This window comes from Alternaria postmessia (assembly GCF_024291825.1).
Source record: "Alternaria postmessia strain BMP 2775 chromosome Unknown scaffold_16, whole genome shotgun sequence".
In the NCBI taxonomy this organism is placed as follows: Eukaryota; Fungi; Ascomycota; class Dothideomycetes; order Pleosporales; family Pleosporaceae; genus Alternaria; species Alternaria postmessia.
Window position 1 is genome coordinate 331324 of NW_026260089.1, and position 26554 is coordinate 357877.

Genomic DNA, 26554 nt, shown 5'->3' on the forward strand with positions numbered 1-26554 from the left:
TCAGCTGGGGTATGGTATGCGGGAAAGTGTGAATGCGCGAGTTTCGACAGCGTTTGACAGACGACACGGGAAACCCGTTTACAAGAGCTCACACGGGTGGGTGTGTGAGGCACTGAGGCACTGAGGCAAATGCAGCAAATGCAAATGCAATGCAAATGGCGCACGAACGGGGCCAGGGCCGGGGGGCCAAGCAACCAGAACGAGCTCTGTGAGGAGTAAGCCACCTCTAGACTTGCGATGGGGTCTTCCAAGACCGCGGGCCGTTAACGTATACGGGTAATAGGGTTCTAGAGTCGCGATAATGAAGTCATGTCTTGTTGGGCCTCTCGACCAAGATTCAAAGGTCATGTGGAACGGTCCGGTTTGATACCTACCCTCGGACAAGGCCGTCGACAGCTGCCAGAGATCCATGACATGATGGCCCACCGCACTCTCCTAACCCCCATGTCTGCATCACCACCGCAGTCGTCGTACTAAATATAGTTCCCCACAGATATATCAAAGCATTGAAACCAACATGACAGTTCAGAGCTCATGCTGATGCGCTCATGCGCTGATCGCGGGGTGGGGCCGCTCTTGTTCCCGACCTCGTGGGAACGCCCACGTGACGCAATATTATGTCAGGGCCATGATTGCCAATGGAATTTTTCCGAACGCCGTCACGGCAGCATACACCACCAGAAATGTTAAGACCACACACGTACCGACCATTGTCCCGGGGACTGTCCAAGACGTCTGCGTCGCTCACACGATCAGCAGCATGCGCAGGTAGAAGGAATCTCGCCACGGCAGTTGCAGAAGAGAGGGTTAGCACTGAGTTCACGTAGCACGCCGAAGCCTTTCTAAACTGCCATCCAGGACCCCACCGAACTCGACCAGATCACCACCCTCCCCAATGGCATCCGCGTCGCTACCGAAGCCCTGCCGGGCCACTTCTCGGGTATCGGAGTCTATGTCGACGCCGGCTCACGATATGAGAACGATGCACTGCGCGGAGTCAGTCACATCATCGACCGTCTCGCCTTCAAGTCCACACGCTCCACCACCGGCGACCAGATGATGGAGAAGATAGAAACACTGGGCGGCAACATACAGTGCGCCTCCAGCCGAGAGTCGCTCATGTACCAGTCTGCCACCTTCAACTCCGCCGTGCCCACCACCGTCGGTGTCCTTGCAGAAACAATCCGCGATCCACTAGTCACCGAAGAGGAGATACAGCAACAGCTTGAGACAGCTGACTATGAGATTGGCGAGATCTGGAGCAAGCCAGAATTAATCCTGCCCGAACTAGTACACATGGCAGCTTTCAAAGACAACACTCTAGGCAACCCACTGCTATGTCCCAAGGAGCGCCTACCATTCATCAACCGCGCCGTCGTTGAGGCATACCGAAAGGAGTTCTACAAGCCCGACAGGATAGTGGTAGCCTTTGCTGGCGTAAACCACAACGAAGCCGTCCGCTTGACAGAACAATACTTTGGCGACATGGAGAAGGGCACCGGTCCATCGCTCATCGGTCTAGAATCAGAAAGCACAGCTTCCAACTCTGCACCCCAACAACAGGTCTTCACAGCCGACCACCCCACACCCACCGGCGCACCGCCGCAATCCTCGAAACTCCTTTCCAAGATACCCTTCTTCAAGAACATCTCCACATCCGCTACTTCCAACGCTTCCGTCAATACATCACTCGACTTGAACTTCCCACCGATCGACACATCACTACCGTCGCAATATACCGGTGGCTTCCTCACCTTACCTCCGATACCGCCACCGGCAAACCCTATGCTCCCCCGCCTATCGCACATCCACCTCGCCTTCGAAGCCCTCCCCATCTCATCGCCCGACATCTACGCCCTCGCAACTCTGCAAACACTCCTCGGTGGAGGCGGTTCCTTCAGTGCAGGTGGGCCTGGAAAGGGAATGTACTCGCGGTTATACACCAACGTACTAAATCAGCACGGATGGGTAGAATCTTGCGTTGCATTCAACCACAGTTACACCGATAGCGGCCTCTTTGGCATCGCGTCATCATGCGCCCCCTCGCACGTCGCCCAAATGCTCGAGGTCATGTGCCGCGAACTCAAATCGCTAGGAGACGAAACCGGATACGCCGCGCTCAACGAGGTTGAAGTCCAGCGCGCAAAGAACCAACTCCGCTCCTCGCTCCTCATGAACCTCGAAAGCCGAATGGTAGAACTAGAAGATCTCGGCAGACAAGTCCAGGTTCACGGCCGTAAAGTCGGCGTCAAGGAAATGTGCAAAAAGATCGAAGACGTTTCCGTCAAAGACCTGAGGAGAGTAGCTCGTCACGTCTTTGGTGGACAAGTCAAGAATGTTGGAGGTGGATCTGGAGCCCCGACTGTTGTGCTGCAAGAGGGTGAACAGGAAGGCCTCAAAAGGAAGGAGTTTACCTGGGATGATATTCAGACCCGCATCGCTAGGTGGAAGCTTGGTCGCAGATAGGAAATTGCAACCCCTCTGAGCCGTTCGCTGGTGACGTGATTGTAAATGTAGCTTATGTATTATAGGGCTGGGAAAGAAATGATGAAATATCATGATTATGTATTAGTGGACCAAAGATAAGTGTCCGTAGCGTACGAGCCCCTTACTCAAGATACTCCATTACCATGTCCGGGAAGAGCTCCCCATTTCAGCTAAGGATACTATCCTAACCATCTTTGAATGCATCGGACAGGATGCGGGTATCAAAAGAAGAGCTACCACGTACAGATGCCATTACTCTCTTGCTCCCAATCTTCGTCACCAAATCGTGATCCTCTTTGAACGGGCATAGTTCGTCTGCTATCATCAAGTCATGAAAACGCGTCTCATCCATCTTGTGGTTCGTCGCCCTTGCATATGTTCTGTCCAGAGTCTTCCGACCCGTGATCCTCACACCTGTGCCATGATGCTTTGCAATCCAATGTCCGCATGCTCTTTCACCTCTGCGGTTTTGACCATAGCCCCCATCTTCTGTGTAGCCGGAACACTGAGAGCGACAATGTCAGCTGTGTGCGTCTCGACTGCTTGCTCTGTAATAGCGACCCCCTCGATTTTGATGTTCTCGTTCTCATCGGTTGTGAAAGAGGATGCTGAGAAATCAGAATCGGTGCCGTTGCTGTTTCCTGCTGATCCATCGTCGATCGCTGTGGTATTTGCAGCGACATCTTCGAATCCACCTGCATACGTCCCGTTTCTAAGTTCATTGCGCTCTTTTTCTTTTCTAACGCGGCGCAAGGCACCGAGATCGAATTCGCCGACGGTTGGAGAACTGGTGTTGTCACGAACTGTACCGGTTCGCGGGAGTGGAAGGGTAATGTTGGATCCTTCAGAGCTGGGTTCCCGGCCTGGCCGGAAGATGCCCTGAACTGCTGACTTGAGACCTTGGGGTGTAAGGAGGCTGGGTGCACGAGAAAGAGAACGGGCTATGTCGATGGAAGAACGGCGTCCCATTCTGTAAAATCTACGACGAGGGCGGCGCTGTGCAGAGATCTCATCTATGTCGGTTTGCGTGGTCTTGAATGTGATTTCACTGGAATCGGTAGTGTTGGATGACGCTGTGTGCGGAATGCCTGTAGACGTAGCAAAGGAATCTGAAGTGGGCAGCGTCGAGGGGGTGGTGTTTAGGGTCATGGAGGACTGAACCCTGGTGCCAATGGTACGCATAATCTGTGCAGATTTGACCGGGAGTTCTTCTACATCATCTTCTGTCAAGGGCGAGAAGTCCCCATTGACAACTGCTTGAAACGCGATGTACAGACGTTCTCGATAGTACGGGCGGCAGCTATGACAGGCTCTGAGAGCGCATGCTCGAGAATTCTTCGTGTCATTAGCATCGCCTAGTGGGGGCCTGCTGCTTTCACTATTCGGAGGATACTCACTGAATCTGTGACGGGCAGGCTACTGAAAGTTCCATCGATGCTGTACGTCGCTCCCGCCAGAGCCGTAAGCCTAGCCACGACATCACTGGCTTCGGTAGCCTGACGCGTGTCCGATATGACCTGCTTCAGCTCTAGCTTGAGTTCCTTGAGCTTCTTCAGTTGCGTGGCCGTGTAGTGGCCGCTCTCCGCATTACGAATGATGCTCTCGCTCAACCCAATCCTCTCCAGCTCCTGTCGCAGTGCCGACTTGACCGGCTCGATTCTTCCATGCTCTTTTGATAGTATGGTGCGAAGCGTTGTGATTTTATGATCCTGTCTGCATTCGTAGAGGAACCCGATGGAAGGTGAGCGCCCACAAATGCTGCAGTGCTGATCGTGGCCGAAGACGCTATCCATATCTAGGTGGGTACAGTTTGGAACTCGCATGCGTTTCCCCATGGCGGCGTGGTGTTTGGTATTTCCAGCAGGCCCAAGGGTACTGGGATCGACTGTTGCTAGGACAGGGCGAGCACGCGACAAAGAATCTAGAAGGAGGAAGAGAGCGAAAGGTGTAAGAGTGTAAGGGCGTGGTGCAGGGTTGATGTTGCTGTTCTGAGACAACGACAATGACGGCACCTAGGTAGGCAAGTGCACACACGCTTAGCCTGTGAGAGCAAGTGAAGGCGTGGAAGGAACAACGTAGAAACTCGAGGCAGTGGCAAGACGAGTACTCTAGTGAGTTTCGGTATGTCTCCAACAAACGAGAGATTCACGAGTAGAGGCGAGGGGAAAGAGAAGTCGGACCCAATTAAGACCTCGAGGAGGGTCAGTCTACAAAAAGGGTCTGTCACCTGTCGGGCAATGCGGATTCTGGCAGCTTTGCACGTTGCGAGTTTGGTCTGGCCGCGTGATTAAAAAATTACCAGTACTCGAGGCCTTCTGACGGTCTCTGCACATGTCTCGACTGTTTGTTGTTGTCTTGGGATACAAACGACGAAATGAACAAGAACGCTTTGACGACGCTTTGGAACAAGACAAAGGAAAAACAGACAGAATGAGGAAATGACATGCGAGGCAATTTCAAGCCGACGTAAACAGCAAGATGGAAGTGTACCATGTATAGGGGGACGATTGCGTGTAGTTGCATGTGGTGAGGAAGTTGAAGTAGTACACACAAATGTGTCCAACTCCATCCTGTGACACGTCAAGCTGTCGCAGTGAGCAGACGAATGATTATCATAATATCAGTACCATTGAGAGATTGTTTGATGTCTCGTTGAAGCGGTGCATAGTCAATGCAAGTCCATACGTATCGGAGAGGCTGAGGATGTAGTCGGCGTGAGACGATGTCAAGATCACCAGGCGATAAGAGGTCGATGGAAGTGACTTCAGGATCGCGCTTGCCAGAGTAAGGATACCCTGCCATGACGACGCTATCAACCTTGTGCATGACTGTACTCGCCATCGCCCACGAGAATCACAATCTTGGTTGGGGAAAGAGCCGGTAATGGGCCGTGTGAGCGCTGGAGCGAGTCTCAAGGTGGCTCGGTGCAAGCAACCACAGGCGGCGAGTCCCGACGCGCTCTTATCCGCTGGCAAAAAGCATCAGGGCGAACAGGTACGCAGTTTCCAATGCAGCTCAGGTGTCTCGCATAGCACCACCGTACGCAAAGAGTCTGTAGAGACAGCAGGCTGGACAGCAAGAGGTTTAATCATCCAACCGAGGTCGTTGTTGTTGTCAGATCACGACACCTGCTTCCGCGTCTTGTCGGCGCTAAAGCTTGGACCCGAGGTGTTTACCTCCCCAGCCATCCGTCGCCGTCCAGCTCGTCGACACCCGCACTCCCCCACAAACATCTCGTCGACTGCAGCATCATCTTCTACACGCGCCCATCTGCCGTTTGCTGCTGTCGCATCGCATTGAGGCGCCATGTCGGTCAAATTCGAGAAGGAGACGACGACCAAGACGACAGCCGCTGTTGCCGACGCTCTGGAAGGAAAGGATGGAGTGATGCACAATCTCGGGCAGGCTCTGACCAAAGGCGGCGGTCCCAATGGATACCTCGCTGTGAGTGTGGTGCGATTCAAACATGTGATGAGCCAATTCACTGACTGTGGGCGCGTCAGGCATACCTCAAGCAGCTGCAGAGCAACCCGTTGCGCACCAAGATGCTAACTTCGGGTACTCTGTCTGGTCTCCAAGAGTTCCTGGCCTCGTGGATCGCCCACGACAGGAGCAAGTCGGGTCATTACTTCACCTCGCGTGTCCCCAAGATGGCTATCTACGGTGCCTTGATCAGCGCGCCCCTTGGACACGTCTTGATTAGCGCCCTCCAGAAGGTCTTCCAGGGGCGCAAGAGCTTGAAGGCAAAGATCTTGCAGATTCTCTTCAGCAACTTGCTTGTAAGTCCAAGCGCGGTTGGCCGTTATACGTCAGCGCGTCGCTAACGAATGCAGATCTCGCCCATCCAGAACAGTGTGTACCTCGTCTCCATGGCCCTCATCGCAGGCGCTCGTACCTTCCACCAAGTCAAGGCGACGGTCAAGGCTGGTTTCTGGCCTGTCATGAAGGTCAGCTGGATCGTCTCGCCCATCTCTTTGGCATTCGCTCAGCAGTTCCTGCCTGAGACCACCTGGGTGCCCTTCTTCAACATTGTCGGTTTCATCATCGGCACATACATCAACGCGCATACCAAGAAGAAGAGGTTAGCTGCTCTCAGGCGAAAGCACTACGGTGACGGCAGCGGCAGGAGTCAGGGTCCGGGTTCGCGCCCTAGTTCGCGCCCTGGCTCGCGTCCCGGCTCCGTCAGTGGAAGGCCTGTCGACGAGTATGGCCGTCCCGACGACCGCCCACGCTACTAAATGACAGGCCTGGTAATGACAGCGCGATTGTCCGGAGTCCTGTTCGCTGTTATATACCGATCGACCGTAGGAACCCCAACGGTCAGAATGAGGCATCACCCGTCTTTGCTCATGTGTTACGACAAACTCGGGGAACGAGATTCGGCTACCAGTCAGGCGCTTCACCATCTAGTGCGCTTTCATGTTCGGTCCCCTTTACGTGCTTTGTATATCCCATCTGTTTTTCTGTTAAATCACTGGAACCGCGACTGGCGTTCGTTGCGGTTACCACCAAATATACACTATTACTTCCACCTACTATTCGACCGCTCCCACCTGTATTATGTCGCCATCACGTCTAACCCATACAAAAACACGTCTCCGTTGGTACTGACATTCGTTAGGCTGAGCGAAGAGGCGGCGTTGGAAGCCGTCCGCCTATCAGAACCTCAACTTCTGTCCCAGCATTCGCGCTGTGCAGCCATGTATTACATTCGCCTACCTAGTACCACGCGAAGTTGACCCTACGGACGTGGTACAGAGTCGTTGTGCCAAAGAAGGACTCTGAAGTGTTTAGTGTTGATCTAATGTTGCCCCAATAGGATTATGCCGATGAACCGCGGGCCCATGCTCGCGGATTGTCCACGACAAACAATACGTGATAGCGCATGTGTTACGCTAGGGTCGGTGATCATTCGTGCTGAATACAAAGACTCCGAATGAAGATGCTGTGAACGACTATGCCACGCCACATACCAGCTGCGGTGCTCCCGCCTTACTCAACTATAAGAGAAGGACGGATTCAACCTGGCGCAGAGGTCCACTAACTCATGACGCTTTTGACGCTCTGTCAAGACCATCAGCCATACACGTAACCCATTCTGGTCAATCATGACTCTCGATTCTGCTGATCAACTTGCGTTGTTACCATACGGTGATCGCCTCTTCGGTGGAGCAGGGCTTGCTCGATCCAGATCTTACCCCTCTGATTCAGAGCCAGATCTTTACGTCCCCTTCGAGTCTTATGACTACCGGCGTCCGCTATCGAGCGTTGCTGTGCGACTTCAGGATCCCTTCCTGAGGTGCGAGAGAGATCTTGGATGGAACATCGACTGGGCAGTTGCTTTCGTCGTTGACCGACTGGAACAGAGCTGGGCTGATACAGCTGATCAATTCAAGAGCATCAGGATACGGGCTGCAAGTCTCGAGAGAGACGGACTAATCCAGGAGATCCCATATCGTATCTTCAACAAGCTGGACGAAGTATTCTTTGCCGGCCATTTGAAGAACGCTGTCTTTCTCGATATCGGAAGCCTGGGCTCTGATGTCTCGGGAGCTACCTACGCCCACAGACTGGGACCGAATCCTGATGTCAAGCGCATCTCAATCGTCCTAAACGTTGACGCGCTCGAGTACGCCGACGCGAAAGACACTATTGCGATTCTGATTCACCACATGATACACGCATACTTCCTCGTTGCTTGTGGTGGACAGAAAGAAGATGAGGTGGACTACGGACGGTTGAATCACGACGTGCATTTCGGAAAGATTATGCTCACTGTCAAGAAGCTCTCAGCTGTACACGGTAGAGAGTTGTCGCCACTGAACTATGGGCACAGCTTGTTCAACGTCCGCTACGTCGAGGATGAGTATCACAGTCCACGAAGAAAAGAAGCAATTGAGCGTGAAGATCGAGAGCAGTGGAATTGCAGTCACTGCCATAGCGATATGCAGGGGCCGTCCGAAAGCGAAGTGCATAAGTGGTACGGGAAGGTTTGCAAGCCTTTGTTCAACCAACCTAAGTGTGCGCGAGAGCTAGGAGTTCAGACATATAACGATCGGTGCCACGAGCTCGAGACCAGACGCCGCGCACGTCTCAGACCGACTGCTAAGTCGGTCGAGTTCGTGTTCAAAGACAGGCCTGTCCTCGTCGATGCAGACAAGTTGGAAGGCTTTCTAAGTGTTGCACGAGCTTTTGACAGAGTAGGTAGCCGCTTTCTCACGATACACAAGGAGGTATCGGAGGACACTTTCGTCCGCTTATTGGAGTTTCTTCATACCGGCTCCTACCGTCCTGACCCACGCCCATTCACCGCTGCTGCTGCCGGGTTAGGTATCGCGCGTCGAGGGTCACCGATCATCAAACCTCAATCAGCCACTACTGACGCTTGTGTCCTTGTCGATGTGCAATTTGCCAAGCTTGGCACATTGATGGGCTTCGACGACTGCAAGAGCTATGCGTTGGATAGGATGAACGCCTATGGCATACTCAACGAAGATCCTGTCGCCATCCTTAAAGAGATCTACCAGGGGTATGAGCCTGATTCGGACCTCAAGGATTGGGCACGCAAGTTCCTCGTCAGAGCACCAAGTACTTCAAATCCAGAGTGCTGCACTACAGCGATTAGTGTCACCACCGTAGAGCCACCGAATCTTATCAAGCTCGAGAGTGAACAGAGCTCGCACCGCGCACGCTTTCTCGGCGCCGTTGACGCAAGTGGAGCATTAGAGAACGATGTCAACAAAGCTCGTGCTGAGCTCAAAGCTGCTGGTTGGTACAACTGGTCATCACTTCTGCCTCATGACGCGCCTAGGCTCCTCACCAACCGTTCTACGAGCTACCTGAATCATCCACTGGCACTTGGTTATCGCTCGTCTACTTCAGTCCCCTGGTCCAGCGTCCACGACCTCACAGACCAACTTTCCTCGCTGGATATCGAGCGCCTGCGTAACTTGGAGCGTGAGAAAGCTCGCGACCGTGAACGAGAAGAGAAGTTGAGAGATTATGAGCGAGCCAAGTACAGTGACATCGAGCGTGATCAACTTAGGAAGTTGCGTCGAGAGAAGGAGCGCGAGCTGGAGAGGGAGAAAGAGAAGCTGGGGAGGTTGGAAATGGAAAAAGAGAAGGTTAAAGAGACGCATGCGCAGTTGCAGGCTAGCGCTGCGATTGAAGCGCTTTTTGGGCGACGTGGGCATGGGTTTGTAGAGGACTATAGGTATGAGTAGACTGATGATAGACGCTTGTCGGAGGAAGGCTAGGGTGTTGATGTTAATGTGATGTACTACAATGCCGATTGAGTTTTAGCATATCCTTCTGAGACCGCGAACATTGCATCTACGACATGTCCACATATTTGGTCTATCCATTTTGTTCTCATCAAGCACTCGTTTTTGCTCGACTGAAGTTTGCTGTCAAGTTCCGACTAACTGCGCCTTCTCCAAAGCCAGCGATGAGACCTGGACCAGATTATTCGTACAACTGATATCTATTGCCTTTAGTCCTATGATATACATAACCCTGCTGCCTATGCTCATGTATACTATCGATCGTTGAATAGACCCCTCGCTCACTACTGCCTCCCCCACCGCTATGAGCTCGTATCGAATTGGATCATCTGGATCGCCAGAGATTGCAGTGAGAAGTCAAATACTCTTTCTGGTGTAATCTAGCTGCCTGTAGCTCAAGGGCGCCATACTACTCCATGATCTCTTGTGCGAGAGTGCCGTGGAATAGTACTTAACCTGCAGTTTCGTTGCTGATCATCGCTTCGCGATGGAAACTCAAGTTCGATAGGGCTGTCGACTTCAGAGGACGTACATATCGGAGAGACAGGATATCTGTGAGATGAGAGTGGACACACTGGTAGGTTGGGCTAACAACTCGCTGGTTGGTTTTCCTGAAGAAGGTGTCGTCACACAACACATCCTGGGCGGTGGCTGAGCTTTCAGGCCTGTCAGATGCATGCTCGTGCTTGACTCCACGGGTTATCGGCAATTGGGAGCGTATAGAGAGAATGCGGGTAGAATAAGACAGCATACGCATGTAAATGGCTTGCGACTGTATCGCACGCCAGGAAAGAAGCCGTTACTGGCATTAAACACGGAAGTGCCCCGCAACCCCGCACAGCATCCACGTATGTATATACCGAGACTGATCGCGAATAACGCACATTGGTCTTGTCTTAGAACAATCGATGTATAAGTCTTTCGTGTATAATTGTTAGCATCAATCGATCCACTTCAAAAGCACTCAAACCTCACTATACACTTTTCAAACACCATGGCCACCAGTCAAGAGATCAACAATGCGCGTTTCAGTAAGGAGGCTCTGGAATGGGATTCAAACCAGAAGCATGTGGAATCGACTTCGAAAGCACTTGAAGCCATCAAGCGCTACGTACCTGCGTTCAAAGATGGTCGTAACAAAGGTATAAACAGCCCATCTACCACTAGTCGAGGACTAACAAGCACCACAGAACTCGACGTGCTAGAAATCGGTTGCGGCACTGGCCTGCTATCCTTTATGCTAGCTCCGCACGTACGCAGCCTTATCGGCGTCGACACAGCAGACGGCATGATAAGTGCCTTCAACACTAAGCTGGCGGATCTTCCAACAGATCACCCGAACCTGTGTTCAATAAACCACTTCCTAACGAACCCAGACTCGCATGAATTGCAAAGCGCAGCAGCACTCCTTGCCACGCATCGAGGGGAAGCCACATCACCGCCCTACTCGTACCGATTTGATCTCGTGGTTTCTCATTTGACCCTGCATCACATTCCTTCGATGGCGGAGATTCTAGAGACGATGAAGAAATGTTTGAAGCCAGGGGGTGTTGTTGCGTTGACAGATTATGAAGACTTTGGGCCGGAAGCTGTGCCATTTCACCCGGTGAGTAAGAGGCCAGGAGTCGAGAGACACGGAATCAAGAAGAGCGAGATGGAGGATTTGTTATTAGGGACAGGGTTCAATGAGATTAGGGTCGACGAAGCCTTCGTTCTGCGAAAAGAAGTTGATGCTGAGGACGGGAAGCCTGTAAGAGAGATGGATTTCCCGTTTTTGCTGTGTTTCGGCGTAAAGAGCTGAAATACTCGGTCGTATGTAGACGTTCACGAATAGTGTTCTGTGGCGTCTGCGAATGATTCGGAGTAGCGGCAATCAATAATCTTTTAGCAGATCGTTCACTGCTTTCGCAGCGAAACGTTTTCGCTCGGCCTCTTCCATGCCCTCGCCCATCTCCTTGATAGCAACCATTTTCTGCATCATCACCTCCAGCTCTTCAACCTCTTTGTCCCCTGATTCCTGACCTTCATCGTCGTCAAACCCAGCCAGCGCACCTTTCATGCCAAACAGCTCCATGTTCATCTCCGCCTCTTCTGCTGCAAAACTGCCTTCGAAGCCGTCTTCGTCGCCGCCCATGTCCAGATCTGCCATGCTCTCCCATTCCCCAGCCTCGAGCGCTTCCCGAACTCGGTGTACCCCTGTCGCCTCCCCAAACTCGTTTTTCCCCTTCTTCTCAGAGTCGACGTATTCAAAACCATAGTCCATGGCGAGCTCTTCCCATTCTTCATGACTCTTCTCAAGGTAGGGCGTGATGGATTGCGGCATCGCAACAGCCAGACACACCATGTCGCCGCCGTAGCCACATGCACGCTCGATGACATCGGATACGGCCTGCATGGTCTCTTTGATCATATCTAGATCCTTTGTTTCGACTGGCTTCTTGAAGCAGTATATCCATGCACCGAGCGCGGTGACGACTTCGCGAGCTTCGGGCTTGGTGAATTCGGTGCGCCATTCCGCGACGTTGGCGAGCTCATCGATCCAAATAGGAAGGGTTGCAGTGTAGTATTTGGTTTCTAGACGCCATTCGTGCGTAAGGCCGGCAGTGGTTTCGGACGTTGGTTCGGGGGCGGAACCGGTGAGCTCTAGGCAGAGTCAGTGAATGCGCGCCATGTGGGAAAACAAGAGTTACCTTTCAGCAGTGGAAGTACACCTGCCTCGGGCGCGCCGATGGCAAGAATACGCCGTGGGTTCTTGATGTCCATGTTGTGTCGGTGGAAAAAGTGTCTAGTTGCGGAGTTCTCGGGGGTCTCGCCATTCAACGTGGGGTAGATGCCTGCGAATATCAAGAACGTTCGCGACTACGCCTGGCTGTATTGTGGTCCTTCGTATGCCGCCGAGCAAGTTTAGATAACACAAGGTATCTTCGACAATGTAAAAAATTGTGCATTCATCCCATTCAAAGGTATCATCAATTTTGGAGCTATCCCAGTTCTCAGCGTATGTCCAGCAAAATGCGATCTGGTTGCATACCTGTCCTTGCCTCCATTGTCTATTTCCCGCAGCCGAGGGCGCGCGTCCTCGCTGGTGTCGCGCTTCTCGTAACTTGCTCTCTGCTTATGTCGTCTTTCCGCTGCCATTTCTCAACTCGTTCAACGACCACCGCCGCCACGAGTGCTAGCCCTTGCCCTGTTGACTGTTGCCCGACCACGCGCAAGACCGACACCGCGACCCCTTGTGCCTCTCGATCGGAACATGGGGGCGTTCCTATATTCTGTTAGCGCCTTTCTTGTTCGACGGGTATAACGCATCATACCTCAACATGTCGGGAACAATGAAGTACCGCACGTGGCTTCCCCTGATGTACACTTGTTCGAGATGTGAGACGCGACCGTCGCGAGCGGTGACAGTGATGTCCTTCAGCTGTACGTTCATGTTGTCCTCGGCTACTGTCTGTTAGCACGAATGCAAGGGGCTGGGAGACGAGTACAGTGCGTACCTTCGATTAGCTTGCCACGGTAGACTTCACCCGATGTGATCTCAAGCGTGACAATGTGACCCTGCGTTCTATTAGCGCAGGTTTAGAGACCAGTATCCAGCGGTGAACGTACTGCTGCCTCGTTGAGGAGCTTGATAGGGATACCGATAGTGCTCGTCATTTTTTCTGTGTAGACTCTGAACCAATATGTCGAGTATGTCTAGCTCGGTCTCGCGGTGGGACGTTCGTGTAGGTTGCGAGAAATAGGGCTTCGTGCCGTAGGCGCAAATCGCACTCGTTGCGCGGATCTGCTCCAAAGAGTTATTTGCCTGTGTTCGTTACGTAGTGGTTGTCGACAACAACAGAAAAGAGCGCAAAGTTGGGCGTCGTGGTTGCGAAGCGCGTGCGCGATGCTAATATCACTGTCTACAGAAAGTTGAGGTTGAGCTCGGACCAAATCTTAGTCATCATGCCCTGTCTCCCATACTATACTCAATGTTCCCTTACCTTTGATCACCAGAATCACGACCAACATCTAGGCGTCACTGAACCCTTCTCACAATAGCATTTGTTAACTTCTATACGAAAGTGTGCATGGATGTTGCTCATGCCACACGTTGCGTTCATCTCAATGTACATCACTGCGATATTATGTTATGTCAGCGAAACCCATGAGCATTTCCGATGTGAGAAGATTGTGGTTTATAAATCCACTTGAAGCACATGCAGGTAACAGCCAAAGTCTACGGATGCTCGGTCTCTGTTGTTGGCGTGTCGCAAAGTTCGGAATAAGATCGGAATCATCGGAAAGAACATCTTTCGAAAAGCGTCGCGCCACAAACGCGTCACCACTCAATCCCGCCCCTGCAACCACGTCGACTAACATTCCCAATGAATATCTCGGGTACCCTAAACGTCTTCCGACTACTGAGAGATCCAACTCTGTGCCTGCCTCAACATACTGTCTCAACATTTAATCATCTCCCAATTCCTTTGTCCAAAGCTTTCAGAAAAGATGGGGTTGCTGGGCAGAAAGAGGTAGACATTCAAGCTGTAGTACTTGACAAAGACAACTGCTTTGCTGTGCCACATACCGATGAGATTCACAAACCATATGAAGTACTGATACACGTATCACCTCGCTCAGAACTTCGTTGACCACCTTCATAGGACCATTTCCAGCGCCTTCGACGCGCTTATCCGGGTACGAAACTTCTAATAGTCTCCAACACGGCTGGAACGTCTTCAGATAAGGACTATGCTCAAGCTGCTGTCTTGGAGGCCAATACCGGGGTCAAAGTTTTGCGACACTCCACCAAGAAGCCTGGCTGTGAGGAAGAGGTCATGGCTTACTTCAGGGCACATCCAGACTCTGGCGTAACTAGGCCGGACCAAATCGCTATTGTAGGTGATCGCTTGTCCACGGACATCATGATGGCAAACATGATGGGTGGATATGGATTGTGGATCAGAGATGGAGTGCAGGGACGGGGATTTGTAAGTGCTTCCGCTCGGAGAGAACATCGTGGAGAGTGGCTTCACAGAATCGCATGTGAAACATTTGAGGCTAACGAAATCACAGTTTGCGAGAGTTGAAGACAGGCTACAGAACTTCCTCTTCCGAAGAGGTTATGCTGCGCCTGATCCTAGCCGAAATCAATTTGAGTAGTACATCAAATGGATTGGTCGACCTTAAGCTGAAGACATTGGTATCTGCTTCTTTGGCAGACAATCCACTCTGGACGGCAAGTCACTGTCTCGTCTGCTACAAGTTGTACTGAAACCATGTTTGTTCTGTATCTCTACGAGATAGTCATTTTAACCTAATGACATGTCCAAAACTTCGATCTACTTCTAATCCATGACACGCATACATTTTCAGAGCTTTGCTGTAATGTGGAAGCCCAAGGTACGATTGGCGGGCTCTGCCCCTCTAAGTGACGCGCTTTATAACAACAACCACTAAACGATGTTGTAAGGAGCATCCTTTAATAGGCTTCGTCAACCGTTAACTATTGGATGCATAGCCGATCGTAAAGATGCAAGACTACGGTTAATGTCAACATCCCTGTACGCTCGGCTTCGAGATAATTCTATAATCGCAGACCTTCCATCCCTAGATCTCTCTGTCAACGCCAAAACTCAACGTAGGCAACTAGACAATCCAAATTCGAGACCATCTATCACAATGTCTACCTCGCTCCAACAGGCTTGCCACATGGGGTTGTGGCTGCTTGCCACTAATTCGCCTCCATCAAGCTGCGCCGCATAGTAGCATAAACGACATTACACATACTGCCTCCCCCTCCCTTCCAAAGTTTAGCCTGCAGGTAATATGATCTGATAGATGGCTGTGACGTGGCTAGCAATCAATATACCTGGGCGACCTACATGAAAGGATATGTTCAAAGAGGATCAAATTACTATGAAAACAGCTCTTCTTCACCTTCAATAGCTCTACTCCATACTCACTCACCGTCCGAGCACATAACGACTCTTTCATCAATCCGAAGTACCTGACACAAGCTACTTGCTCCTATCAGTCCTCATCAAGTATGTAACAGTACTGAAATGTTTCCTTTAGTCCAAACTGAGATATACAAATACATCTACTCACCTCTCCGATCGCTGACTTCCACTCGTTGTATACAGTCAACACCATGGTCATCTACTCCACGATTCTCGGCGCAATCATCGGCTCCGGCGTCCTCGCAGTACCAGTACTTGGCGCACCAGCAGCCCTCGCGCCAGCATCTGTCCCAGCGGCAGCTGGCGCAAGACTCGGCGGTATAGACATGAACCGGGCCTGCCGCGACCAGTATGGCATGGGTTACCCCGCTGGCACGATTGGAAGTTCATGCAACGACTGGCAGTGCATATTATATAACACGAATTTTGGTGATTTATACTATCCTGTCGATACTCCTGCAGCATGTAAGAGGCAGTATGGCAACAATGTGTATGCTTATTGCCAAGGCGGATGGGACAAGTGGTCTTGCTATAGGACATAGACGGACATGAGATCAACATCCAATTTGAGAAGCAAAGCCCTCCTATCGTGCTTGATTGATATATCGCTTTCGAGTTGATACTTTCACGTATTACTGCTCCATGAAACATATTTAGTAAGGACTTTGGGAGTTTGCAAGGCCTGCCGGATATCTCAGGACGTGCGTCCTAACACCACGTTGGGCATCGATGTTTAGCGAGCGTTCTTGCTCTTCTCTACTTCGTTTTTTTTTCTGCATGTCCATTGAGTTTATCGAATTCAAAGGACGCAACCGTAAGTAAAAGTCTTCCACGATATGCAGTCCGATAGTTGAGAACTACGTGCCACAATGGGATGCTAGTGGGTCAACATCTAGGCCATTCATTTGAACTTGTTCAAGCAGATACATGAAACCGACTATCGCGAAGTCAAGCGCGAGGATGTCCGCTACTGGACTAATAGATGCTGCCTAGGTGATATAAAGGATAAGTGATTTCTTGACGAGACGATAGATTAGGGTATCGAAAATCATGTTCGTACGTGAAGTGAATTTTGTATGCAGAAGTGCGTAATCAAATATAAATGGATTAGGACAGGCCATATTGGATATCTGGATCTAATCATCACAACGGTCAGCACATATCTCTGACCACGTCTCTCCCTCTGCCTCCACGATCTCGCGATCCTCTCCCAACCAGGAGGTGTATACTGCTATCGCATGAAGCACATATGCCTCAGGATTTGGGGCGTCCTTAGGTCGTATGTTGTCTTCGAACCAGGCTATCCTAAACGTGTGCAATTTAGTTCTTTTCTTCAAAATGAATAGAGCATACCCAGGTACTCACTCTACTTCTTGCAAACCCTCACGAAGATCTAGCGCCTTGTTTGTAGCCGGGTCTGTTTCGTCACAATGCCATTGCTTCGTAACACGCCAGATGGCTTCAACCTTGATGTTACAGGATTATCCCGCATGCCAGTCTTCTAGAGTGTATGCAAGCATTGTGAGGTATCTTATGCGGTGGTATCTAGAGATAGCGTATTCGGCGAGTAATTCGCGCAATGCCTCAACACAATCATCGAATTCTTCTTGTTCATGGAGCTTGATGTGGGGGTGTGTGAGAGACCGTTTCGGAGGCTTGCGAAGTGTTGGGTAGCGTAGCGATCCACGGATACCGGAATCTCTAGCTGCACGTGACAAACAAATGCGCAATGGATTCTTCAGTGTGTATGTCATTCCGTGACAATCGACATTGTATTTATGGTGGGCCAGTCAGACGGTTAGCATACGTCACAAGGCGATCCTCACCCAATAGACAAATCTAACGCGTTTGCTCACTTGTGCGGCATGAAACATCTAGATGTATCGCATGCATCCAACAGCATTTGCACATCACTACGATAGCAATCATGCTTTTACTGTTATATAATGAGGCATGTTTCCTTGATTTATCAAGTTTAATCGTTATACGTGAGGTCTCTTCGTCCACTGAATTCTCCTTCACCTCAGTCCTGTCTCATTTCCGACCATTGGGCGTTCTCAATTTGGGCGTCGACATTGCCGCCTGCTAACCCTTTGCTACCTTTACTACTGCTAGTTTTGTATAATGACGCAATGTATATATATGTGCCTGATTGCAGTCCAGTGTTTGGAAGGAACACCGCGCCAAGCAAACTTACCTAGGTAGTCACTGCAAACATCCGCGGATTACACCAACTCTGCTAATAGAACTCTCCGCTCCGAACATCGACTCTGTCTCTCTGCGTATACCAGCAGCAAGTTGACTGTTTCAGAGCGCGATCACCAACAATATGCCACCGAAGGCGGTTTAGACTCCGGCTCCGTCGACGGACACTGGCGACAAAAATCCAGGCCGGCCTGCTAACAAAGCAAAGCAAAAACCCACCTCCAAGGATGAGAAAGGACTACGAGCCAAGAGGTTGAAGAGTGCCGTCCAGCCCATTCAACCTTTGTCATCTGATCTGACCAATCGCGCTTTGGGACCATCATCGCATCTTGATCTGAGCAATCTTGGTATCATAATCGACCAGACAACGGAAAACACCTCCCTTTTCGTGGACGTGTTCAAGAACAAAGGTTTGAAGCTTGAGGATACTGCGCGCAAATCCCCATACGTTCTACCTACGATTTGTAAGTGCATCAGGACATCGAAAGGCCACACCAGGGACTCGCAAATGGAATAACAAATGCTGACAACATTACAGTTCACGTACAAGGCAGTAACGCCTTGTCTAGAATCAAGAAATTCCCAGGTTCTTCGTCTTCCTATCACCACAACTCAGCTTGGTCAATCAAACAAGTTGCCTACCTGGGATTATCACTTGTGTTACTCAAGTAGCTTGGTATATCTTGTTGAGAGAGATGATGTCGATATCTAGGCCTACAGTAGGCAGATTGTACGACTCAAGCCATCACGCGCATGGATTGACTAGTCGACTGCGGGCGTGGTAAGAATGCACATGCGATTCTTACTGTTATCTGGCTCGATTGTGGCGCAGTAGAATCGTTGACCGGCAATTCACATACCTTGAAGATACTTGGTCAGTACCTATATGGTTGCCTGGTTGTGCCCCGCTCGTTCGTGGCGCTATACCCTGCAAACGCAGAACGCATTACCGGTTTTGCGACGACACGCTGAACACAGCCACGAGCGTTTCCACAATTCATAACAAACACGCGGTACGCAAATGAATCATAGCTAGGTGGCTTGGACCAATGGGGACGCGATAAGGTCATCAGGCGGTGCAGCGGGGCTGGGCTGAGCTTCACAGCTTACTTGTCATCTTTCGGGAGCTCCTTGTTCCAACGAACAGCGCAAGGCATACATTAAACCCATCTGACCGGCCCTTTCTCTACACTCCAACTCTATCTCAAGAATCAGCCTTGTCCGTTTTCTTGAATAATCGATCTACTACTACAACCTCCACACACAAACAGTAAGATGGGTGTACGTTGCGGCCAGCTCCTTGGCTGCCCCTCCATGCCCCGCTGCGTCATAATTGGGCTGACATGTCTGAAATAGCTCGCATCGAAAATGCAAGCGATGAACGCTGCTTCTGGTGGCTACGTAAGTTTCCAAGTGGAATGTCGATGCTGGTGATGATTCACTAATGCAACGTAGCCTGGCCAGCCACAGTATCAAGCATATCCAGGTGCCCAAGGTGCCGGTGCTCCCGAGGTAAGCCCAAAAAGCTCCTTCTTTCTCTTGTCACTTGCTCTGCGTCGTCATCGCCCATTCCCTACCCGCCACCTAAGACTAGGCATTCGCAAACCTTTTACCTAGTCTCCACTCTGTTTTTGGCTCCCAACTGCAATAAACCCCGCGCCCGCCTGGAACAAATCCACTCTGGACTTGACGCGCCACACTTTGCTCCTGGACCTAGCCACACATGCCTCTATCAAGCAAAATGGCCTCTAGCTACAGCGCCTATCAGCCCAACGCCGGGCAGGCGCCAAATCCTTATGCGCAGCAGCAACAGCCTGCACCTCCTATGCCCCCGCGTCCTGGTTCGTACGCGCCGCCACAGTCACCATTTGCGCAACCAACAGCTCCAAATTCCTATGGCACATCTTCACCGTATCCTCAAGGACAGTCGGGGTATAGCAGGCCTCCTCCGCCACCACCAGGACAACAGCCTCAATCTCCATATCCCCAGGCGCAGTCTCCGTATCCTCAATCACCATTTCCCCAGTCGCCACAGTCAAATCAGGCGCCTCCAGCGCAGTGGAATCAACCCCAGGTTCCACCGCCCTATGGACAACCACCTCCTCAACAGTACCAGCAGCAAAACCAATGGGGCCAACCACAACAACCCACTTACGGACAGCCGCCGCAGCAGTATAGCCAACCTTACGGCCAACAGCCCCCTTATCAGCCAAATGTTCGTACTAATCTAGACTTTCTCGATTTTTTGTCTCCACCCTTGAATTTTCAATACGTACGAGCAGAGACGCAGAGCTAGTGATATTTGTTCAAAGTTATATACATACTAACATAATGTCAGGGTGGTCCTCCAGGACAGCCTCCGCAGGGCCAGTATGGCGCACCTCCACCACAGGGAGGCTATGGCGGCCCCCCTCCTCCTCAACAGGTTCAAGCTGGGCCAGCTGAAGTTGCAGGCTACAAACAGTTGCTGCAAGCTTGTATCCAAGAAAAGGGTCTTCAGAACTTCCCAATCTGCCAGAACCTCGACCGGATCGCCCAAGATGCACCCTCAAAGATCAACCAAGTCATCCAGCGCTGGCGTATCCAAAAGGAGATCGCCAATGACATTGTCAAGCTGGCACTATACGACATCGTTCTATACATCGGTAGGTCGCAAAGAACTAAGCTGCTGATCAAGCTGACACCTTCCAGACGACAGTGGTTCCATGCAGTTTGAAGAGGAAGGCAGCCGTATCAAAGACTTGCGCCTTATTCTGGAACGAGTCTCCTTTGCTGCTACGCTCTTTGACAACGACGGAATCTCAGTCCGGTGCATGAACACCGACCTCTCTAATGCTCGTAACCAACAGGGTCGACCTCTCCAAGATGGCGTCGCCACTGAGGCTCAGATCGAAGAGATCATGCGTGGTGTGAACTTCAAGGGCCTCACGCCCATGGGCAGCTCTATGGAGACAAAGGTCATCAATGAGATAGTACTCCAAAAGGCACGATCCGGACAGATGCAGAAGCCAGTACTCGTCATCGCTATAACTGATGGACAACCGGCAGGTGAACAGCCGAACAAAATCTTTGATGTCATCAAAGGAACATACAGACAACTCCAGTCAACGCCCTATGGCCGTGGCGCTGTCGCCTTTGAGTTCGCCCAGGTTGGAAATGATACGACTGCCAGGGCATTCCTCGGTAAACTCGATGAGGACCCTGAGGTTGGCCCTATGGTTGACTGCACATCCAGTAAGTTTCCCTATTTACGGATCGAATTCGTGCTAACACGAATTTAGACTTTGAAAACGAACAGGAAGAGATGATGCGTGCCAACCCACCTGTCGATCTCACACCGGATCTTTGGATCATCAAGCTTCTTCTTGGTGCTATTGACCGAAGCTACGATTCCAAGGACGAGAAGACCAACCCAGCGCCCGGAGGCTACGGTGCACCACCTGGTCAATATGGCGCGCCTCCGCAAGGCTACGGTCAGCAGCCACCGCAAGGCTATGGCCAACAGCCACCACAGGGTTACGGTGCTCCACCTGGTCAGCAACCCCCTCAAGGCTATGGTGCTCCTCCACAAGGCTACGGCCAACAGCCACCCCCACCAGGTCAGTACGGTCAGCAACGACCGCCTCAAGGTGGTCCCGGCGGATATCCAGGTCAACAACAGTACGGCCAACCGCCGCCAGGTGGCAGGTACTAGGAGTGGATCCATGTATCAAAATCCGACGGTCTGGATTCTGAGTCAGATGAGGGCACGGTATGGGATTTGAATAATCCTCAAGATCTGGGAATCATTGCTAGTATTGAACGGCCTCATGCCATCATGCCATTACGATTTTCCTTCATCGGCGAGAGTTGAGCAAGCTTCATAACTTTTCGGTAAGGAAGGTCTCAATGAAAGTCTAATGATTTCTCTTCATTCTTTTACGTGGATACAAGTATCACGTCTCATCGCGCGTGATCTGTCACATGTCAGCAATTTTTTGACGTTGATCGCTAGTGGTGTGATGCGGCCTCTGCCAGTTAATCATGACTCTTACAGCGCTAGTATGTAACTGACAGAGGAGGAGTGTCAGATATCAAAGTCGCATCCGCATAGCACTCGCGATACTTCACCTTCCATTCAGTATCGCGACCATTCACGGAGTGCAGGTCGTATAAAATGCCGTGGCGCGGAGTTCCTACAGATTAACACCAACGCACATTTATCAGGTTTGAACAAACTCACACAGACCCAAAGACCATATCTCTTCTATACATCATACACCAAAGACACTGATATGCCTCTGCCAACTAGTATTGCAAAGCTCCATGGCGCCACCTTGATAGCTCCAACTTATCATATCGTCGTCAAAGTCACAGATCCTTCCTCTTATAGCTTTTACTTCACACACATCCGTGCCATCGACAATGCTACGGAAGTACCTCTTGCTCGCGTACACCGTTCCATTAGCACCGCAATAAACGACTGGAAATACGAAAACCTGCAATGGAACTCCACCGACCCCAATCGCGGTCTCTGTGTGCGGTTCAGAATAAATGCGAAGAAGAGAGAGAAAGGGGATGGGAAGGAAAAGAGAAGGCGCGTGATATACAGAATCTAGCGCAGCAAAACGGTGAGAGGATGCCGGACAAGCGGGAGGCGCTAGCTATGGCTTGTATGATGAAAGTAGCAAGGAGGGCCGTTGGTAAGTCGATATTCTACCAGTCCCGGTGACTTGCCCGTATTCTGATGAGTGTTTAGGCCGCGTGCTCCATGAAAAGGACTTTGGGGCAATGGGTCAGAAGGAGTTCGTGATCATTAGTACTGAGAGCGAAGGGACAGTTCAAGCGAGCCTGTCCGTGGACAGCAAAGAGGAACAGAGGGTTGTTGCGAGAGTCAGTGGCAACGATCATTTCGAGGCTGTCTATGCGCTCGATAATGCAGTAGGTGTTGAGCATAAGAAGCAGCGGAGAGAGGAGCAGCATCGGCATATATCATGATGCTGCTAACAGGCTCAAGACCAGAATCAGATGGCGTACTCTTCCTGTTAACGAAAAAAAAAAAGCTTGGTCTTGTCCTGGATGTGGTGCCCACATCCGCCCACCCTCCACTGTGACAGTATGTAGGTACATAGATAGAGAACAAACCCCGCTAACGACATCGGAAGAATTCTATCAACGACTCCACACCCGCACAAAATGCCCGTGTGACAAGTGCGACTTGGTATTTATACCGTTTGGACTCCATTCGCTGCCCTCTCAGCGTTTAAATTGGTCGCTAACGGCACTTCACCTGAACTTTCCGGGGAAAATAGATTGGTTAGGCGCACGAAAACCAGGCTCGCCTCCGTCGCGAAGCACGCCGCTGCACGCCACAACCACACTCTGGGGTAGGTACAATATCGCGATAATATCAGCTTGTGCGCCTGTGATCGGATTCTGAGCGATGGAAGATCTTGGAAGTCATATGGTGGATGTCGTGTGTGGATGGAAAGCAACACAAGCTATGTCTCGCCTTGGTGACCATGCCCATTGCTGCTACAAGGCCGTAGGCAAGGGGCTCGTGGTCATTTAAAGACACTATACGATGCTTGACTTACCAGATGTAGTCGGTCATTGCGCTCCGTTCCTTATCGAGGAGAACATGAGAAGTCAGTAACACCATCTCAAACTGTGGAAGACATATAAGAGAAGATTCGAACACAGCATATCTCCATCAAAGCAACGACACTCGCTATCTGAAGCTTCACAGATCTTCTCTCTTACAGTCTCTATCATGTACACCTCCGCGCTCTTTCTCGGCGCTCTTGCCGTCTTCCTCGACACCGCATCCGCCCATGGCTTCGTCAAGGGTGTCAACGTGAAGGGAACCTTTACCAACGGCTCTGACCCAGTTTGGTACTACTATGCCAAGGATGCTCGTCCTCAAACTGCAGGCTGGGATGCCCTGAACCAAGACATCGGTTTCGTCGAGCCGAACTCCGTCGGCACTGCAGACGTGAATTGCCACAAGAGCGCCACAGCTGGACGTCTCTATGCCAATGTCAATGCCGGTGACACTATCGAATTTGAATGGAGCACTTGGCCCGACAGCCACAAGGGCCCGATCATCAACTACATTGCACCTTGCAACGGTGATTGCACCACTTTGACACCAGGTGCTCTTCGCTGGTCAAAGATTTCTCAGTCGGCTATCATCAGCCCCGGAACCTGGGTCACAGATAAGCTCATTACGGACAAGTTCAAGGTCTCTACTGTTCTTCCAGCCAAACTTGCACCTGGCAACTATGTCATCCGCCACGAGATCATTGCACTCCACGGCGGTCAGAACGTTAATGGCGCGCAACTGTACCCTCAGTGTAAGTTTTTCCACTGCTCAGCACTTAGAAGATGCTCATGATCGATCTAGGCTTGAACCTCAAGGTTGGAGGTAGCGGTTCCGTTAAGCCGTCTGCTGGTGTTCCAGGTACTAGCTTGTACACAAAAGACATGCCTGGCATTGTGTTCAACATATACACCAACCCCACCACTTACACCTTCCCTGGTCCGGCTCTGTGGACTGCCGCTAACTAAGTCATGGTGTCCAAACACTGTGTTGGAAACAAACAGGATTGGAGAGCTCTGAGACGCGGATTGGTGATGTTCATGGTAGACGATGTGTGCTGACTTCTCTTCGTGTTTATACTTGGTCCTCTTGGTAGTTACGTAGACCTAACAATCGTTTCTATAGTCTAACCTTTACCCATGCTGGCTGTCCTGTACACGGGAAAGTTCTTGTTTTTTTAGTTGTACCTAACGCTGAAAAAATGTCCCAGAGGCATATATATCATTTATCAATATGTGAGTGTCTCAACAAAGTTACACAAACGCCCTGGGTGCGGTTTGAAGTTGGGGACAACTTAGAAAATATCAAGAGCTTTCACGTACAAGAACTGTGCTCCCTTCAATCGAATTCTTATTGCTACAAAGATGAGCGATTGTTAGGGCGATGAGATGATGTTTGGGATGTGGTCCTGACAGATAATTGTGCAAGACCAGCAGCCTCTACAGGCATCTGTCTTTACGGTGCCTACAGAGTCGAGATCAGTCAAGAAGTGGCCTGAACGGATGAACAGAGTCTTGAAGTTTTGTAGAGGTATATTGCAAGCCTAGCATAGTCCCTAGAACTAAAGCAATAACAGTAGGAGGACTAGTTAGCCAACCATTGGGGTGAAAAACGCCAGACTCCTCATTCCCGTTTTGAACAATACACTCGATACATGATCGAACAGCTTCTCGCCCAAACTCGCCGCATGCGCATTGCTCTCTTTACTTCCTGACCGTCTTGGCGGCCTTGCCAACAACCTTGACGAGCTCACCGTACGCCTCGGTGAACTCCTCGTCGCCCTCGCCTGCCTTCTTACCCATCCTCTCCTTGCCAATCATGACCACGCTGGTGGGCCTCTTTGTTGCGCTAGCCTCACCAAGCTGCGCGCGGCTCTTGATGTAGATGTACGGTACGTTGTGGTCTTCGCAAAGAACGGGGATATGCGCAATGACGTCCATGGGCGAGATATCGGCAGCGATAACGACAATGGCGCTGGGGTCGCTGGAAGTACCTGCGCTTGAGGCGGCGGATTTGCGCAGCGCCTTTACGACTTCCTTTACACCACGACGGAGGGTCTTGGATTTGGCGGCTGTAGTGGAAGAAATGTTAGTTTTTCCTGGTTGCGCCAGATGGCAGGAAGACAAAATAGGAAGAACATACACTTCTTGACAGTCTTGAGGATCTTCTTGACCTCCTTGTCATTGTCTGCAAGAGGGAATGCAAAGGGAACGAGTGCGCCGCGCGGCTCATCGCTGCCGTCAACGACGTTGACCATGGAGACTTCTGGCTCTTTCTCAAGCTCGGCCTCGAGCGCGTCTACCATCTCGACATCGCCCTTGACCTTCTTCTCCTTCTTGTCCTTCTTGCTCTTGGACACGCCATCGGTCTCCGCGCGCTTTTCCTTCTTTTCCTTCTTGTCCTTCTTCTCCTTCTTCAGCCTCTTCTCCTCGATATCTTTCGACATTGTGTAGTTAAGCGACTGTAGTTTATCGGTAGGAGTTAGAAATGTGGATGTGTGGTGGTGGCTGGTAATGCGTCGTGCTGTGGTCGGGCTGGTCGCGGAGCTCTATTCGCGAAATTTTGGAAAAGTTCAGACTGAAGCTCAACGCGCTAGTGCTGCAGTGTGGCACGGACCATCCATCAATTTTAGTGCCTTCGCAACCATGGCACAGCACAGCGGAGCACATGCAGACATCACAGACAGATTGCATTCCAAGTCGTCTAAGTGAGATGTATTCATGTAGTACTGATTGAGATCAAATTGCATTTTCACTTCATGTCTACTACCGGAATATCCGCCATCTCCGTCGCCGCGAAGTCAACCCATGAAATACTGTGGTATATATAGAGAAAGAACCTGATGCCACCAGAAACAAAAGGCATTACCGAAGTGGAGGCAGACAACAAACAGGTATTAGCAGAAACGCGTCAAAGGCAACGCTAGTAGCAGGACCGAAGTAAAGTAGTAACGCGCCTAGGGCCAGCCTTCGATAGTCCAGAAATGCCGATGGGTATGAGCGAGGGAAAGATATTAGAAGAATACCAAACGAGGAGAGCATGAGCTCGAGTGT

At 51.0% G+C, this 26554-nt stretch overlaps 12 protein-coding genes across 12 annotated transcripts; 8 read left to right on the plus strand and 4 right to left on the minus strand.

Annotated features, from left to right (window-relative positions):
- Nucleotides 1-683: 683 nt before the first annotated feature.
- On the plus strand, nt 684-2466 carry J4E82_003708 (uncharacterized protein; the record flags this gene model as incomplete). Its single annotated transcript, XM_051729992.1, has 2 exons — nt 684-806; nt 859-2466. 2 exons carry the CDS (start codon nt 684-686, stop codon nt 2464-2466), a joined length of 1731 nt encoding a protein of 576 aa, XP_051590316.1.
- A 429-nt stretch (nt 2467-2895) lies between these two features.
- Nucleotides 2896-4322, minus strand: J4E82_003709 (uncharacterized protein; the record flags this gene model as incomplete). The annotated part of the gene is made up of 2 exons (XM_051729993.1): nt 2896-3822; nt 3885-4322. 2 exons carry the CDS (start codon nt 4320-4322, stop codon nt 2896-2898), a joined length of 1365 nt encoding a protein of 454 aa, XP_051590317.1.
- A 1471-nt stretch (nt 4323-5793) lies between these two features.
- Nucleotides 5794-6725, plus strand: J4E82_003710 (uncharacterized protein; the record flags this gene model as incomplete). Its single annotated transcript, XM_051729994.1, has 3 exons — nt 5794-5931; nt 5991-6266; nt 6321-6725. The coding sequence occupies 3 exons, from the start codon at nt 5794-5796 to the stop codon at nt 6723-6725; spliced, it is 819 nt and encodes a 272-aa protein (XP_051590318.1).
- An 870-nt stretch (nt 6726-7595) lies between these two features.
- Nucleotides 7596-9710, plus strand: J4E82_003711 (uncharacterized protein; the record flags this gene model as incomplete). The annotated part of the gene is made up of 1 exon (XM_051729995.1): nt 7596-9710. The coding sequence occupies one exon, from the start codon at nt 7596-7598 to the stop codon at nt 9708-9710; it is 2115 nt and encodes a 704-aa protein (XP_051590319.1).
- A 1054-nt stretch (nt 9711-10764) lies between these two features.
- Nucleotides 10765-11571, plus strand: J4E82_003712 (uncharacterized protein; the record flags this gene model as incomplete). Its single annotated transcript, XM_051729996.1, has 2 exons — nt 10765-10912; nt 10961-11571. The coding sequence occupies 2 exons, from the start codon at nt 10765-10767 to the stop codon at nt 11569-11571; spliced, it is 759 nt and encodes a 252-aa protein (XP_051590320.1).
- Nucleotides 11572-11643: 72 nt separating this feature from the next.
- On the minus strand, nt 11644-12533 carry J4E82_003713 (uncharacterized protein; the record flags this gene model as incomplete). The annotated part of the gene is made up of 2 exons (XM_051729997.1): nt 11644-12413; nt 12461-12533. The coding sequence occupies 2 exons, from the start codon at nt 12531-12533 to the stop codon at nt 11644-11646; spliced, it is 843 nt and encodes a 280-aa protein (XP_051590321.1).
- A 387-nt stretch (nt 12534-12920) lies between these two features.
- Nucleotides 12921-13427, minus strand: SMD3 (small nuclear ribonucleoprotein Sm D3; the record flags this gene model as incomplete). Its single annotated transcript, XM_051729998.1, has 4 exons — nt 12921-13035; nt 13085-13214; nt 13268-13328; nt 13380-13427. The coding sequence occupies 4 exons, from the start codon at nt 13425-13427 to the stop codon at nt 12921-12923; spliced, it is 354 nt and encodes a 117-aa protein (XP_051590322.1).
- A 710-nt stretch (nt 13428-14137) lies between these two features.
- J4E82_003715 (uncharacterized protein) lies at nt 14138-14915 on the plus strand (the record flags this gene model as incomplete). Its single annotated transcript, XM_051729999.1, has 3 exons — nt 14138-14365; nt 14417-14743; nt 14829-14915. The coding sequence occupies 3 exons, from the start codon at nt 14138-14140 to the stop codon at nt 14913-14915; spliced, it is 642 nt and encodes a 213-aa protein (XP_051590323.1).
- Nucleotides 14916-19297: 4382 nt separating this feature from the next.
- On the plus strand, nt 19298-21614 carry J4E82_003716 (uncharacterized protein; the record flags this gene model as incomplete). Its single annotated transcript, XM_051730000.1, has 6 exons — nt 19298-19321; nt 19407-19432; nt 19673-20135; nt 20259-20565; nt 20612-21154; nt 21202-21614. The coding sequence occupies 6 exons, from the start codon at nt 19298-19300 to the stop codon at nt 21612-21614; spliced, it is 1776 nt and encodes a 591-aa protein (XP_051590324.1).
- A 951-nt stretch (nt 21615-22565) lies between these two features.
- J4E82_003717 (uncharacterized protein) lies at nt 22566-22897 on the plus strand (the record flags this gene model as incomplete). The annotated part of the gene is made up of 2 exons (XM_051730001.1): nt 22566-22572; nt 22659-22897. 2 exons carry the CDS (start codon nt 22566-22568, stop codon nt 22895-22897), a joined length of 246 nt encoding a protein of 81 aa, XP_051590325.1.
- A 775-nt stretch (nt 22898-23672) lies between these two features.
- Nucleotides 23673-24469, plus strand: J4E82_003718 (uncharacterized protein; the record flags this gene model as incomplete). The annotated part of the gene is made up of 2 exons (XM_051730002.1): nt 23673-24255; nt 24306-24469. The coding sequence occupies 2 exons, from the start codon at nt 23673-23675 to the stop codon at nt 24467-24469; spliced, it is 747 nt and encodes a 248-aa protein (XP_051590326.1).
- Nucleotides 24470-25204: 735 nt separating this feature from the next.
- On the minus strand, nt 25205-25947 carry J4E82_003719 (uncharacterized protein; the record flags this gene model as incomplete). Its single annotated transcript, XM_051730003.1, has 2 exons — nt 25205-25572; nt 25644-25947. 2 exons carry the CDS (start codon nt 25945-25947, stop codon nt 25205-25207), a joined length of 672 nt encoding a protein of 223 aa, XP_051590327.1.
- Nucleotides 25948-26554: the final 607 nt, after the last annotated feature.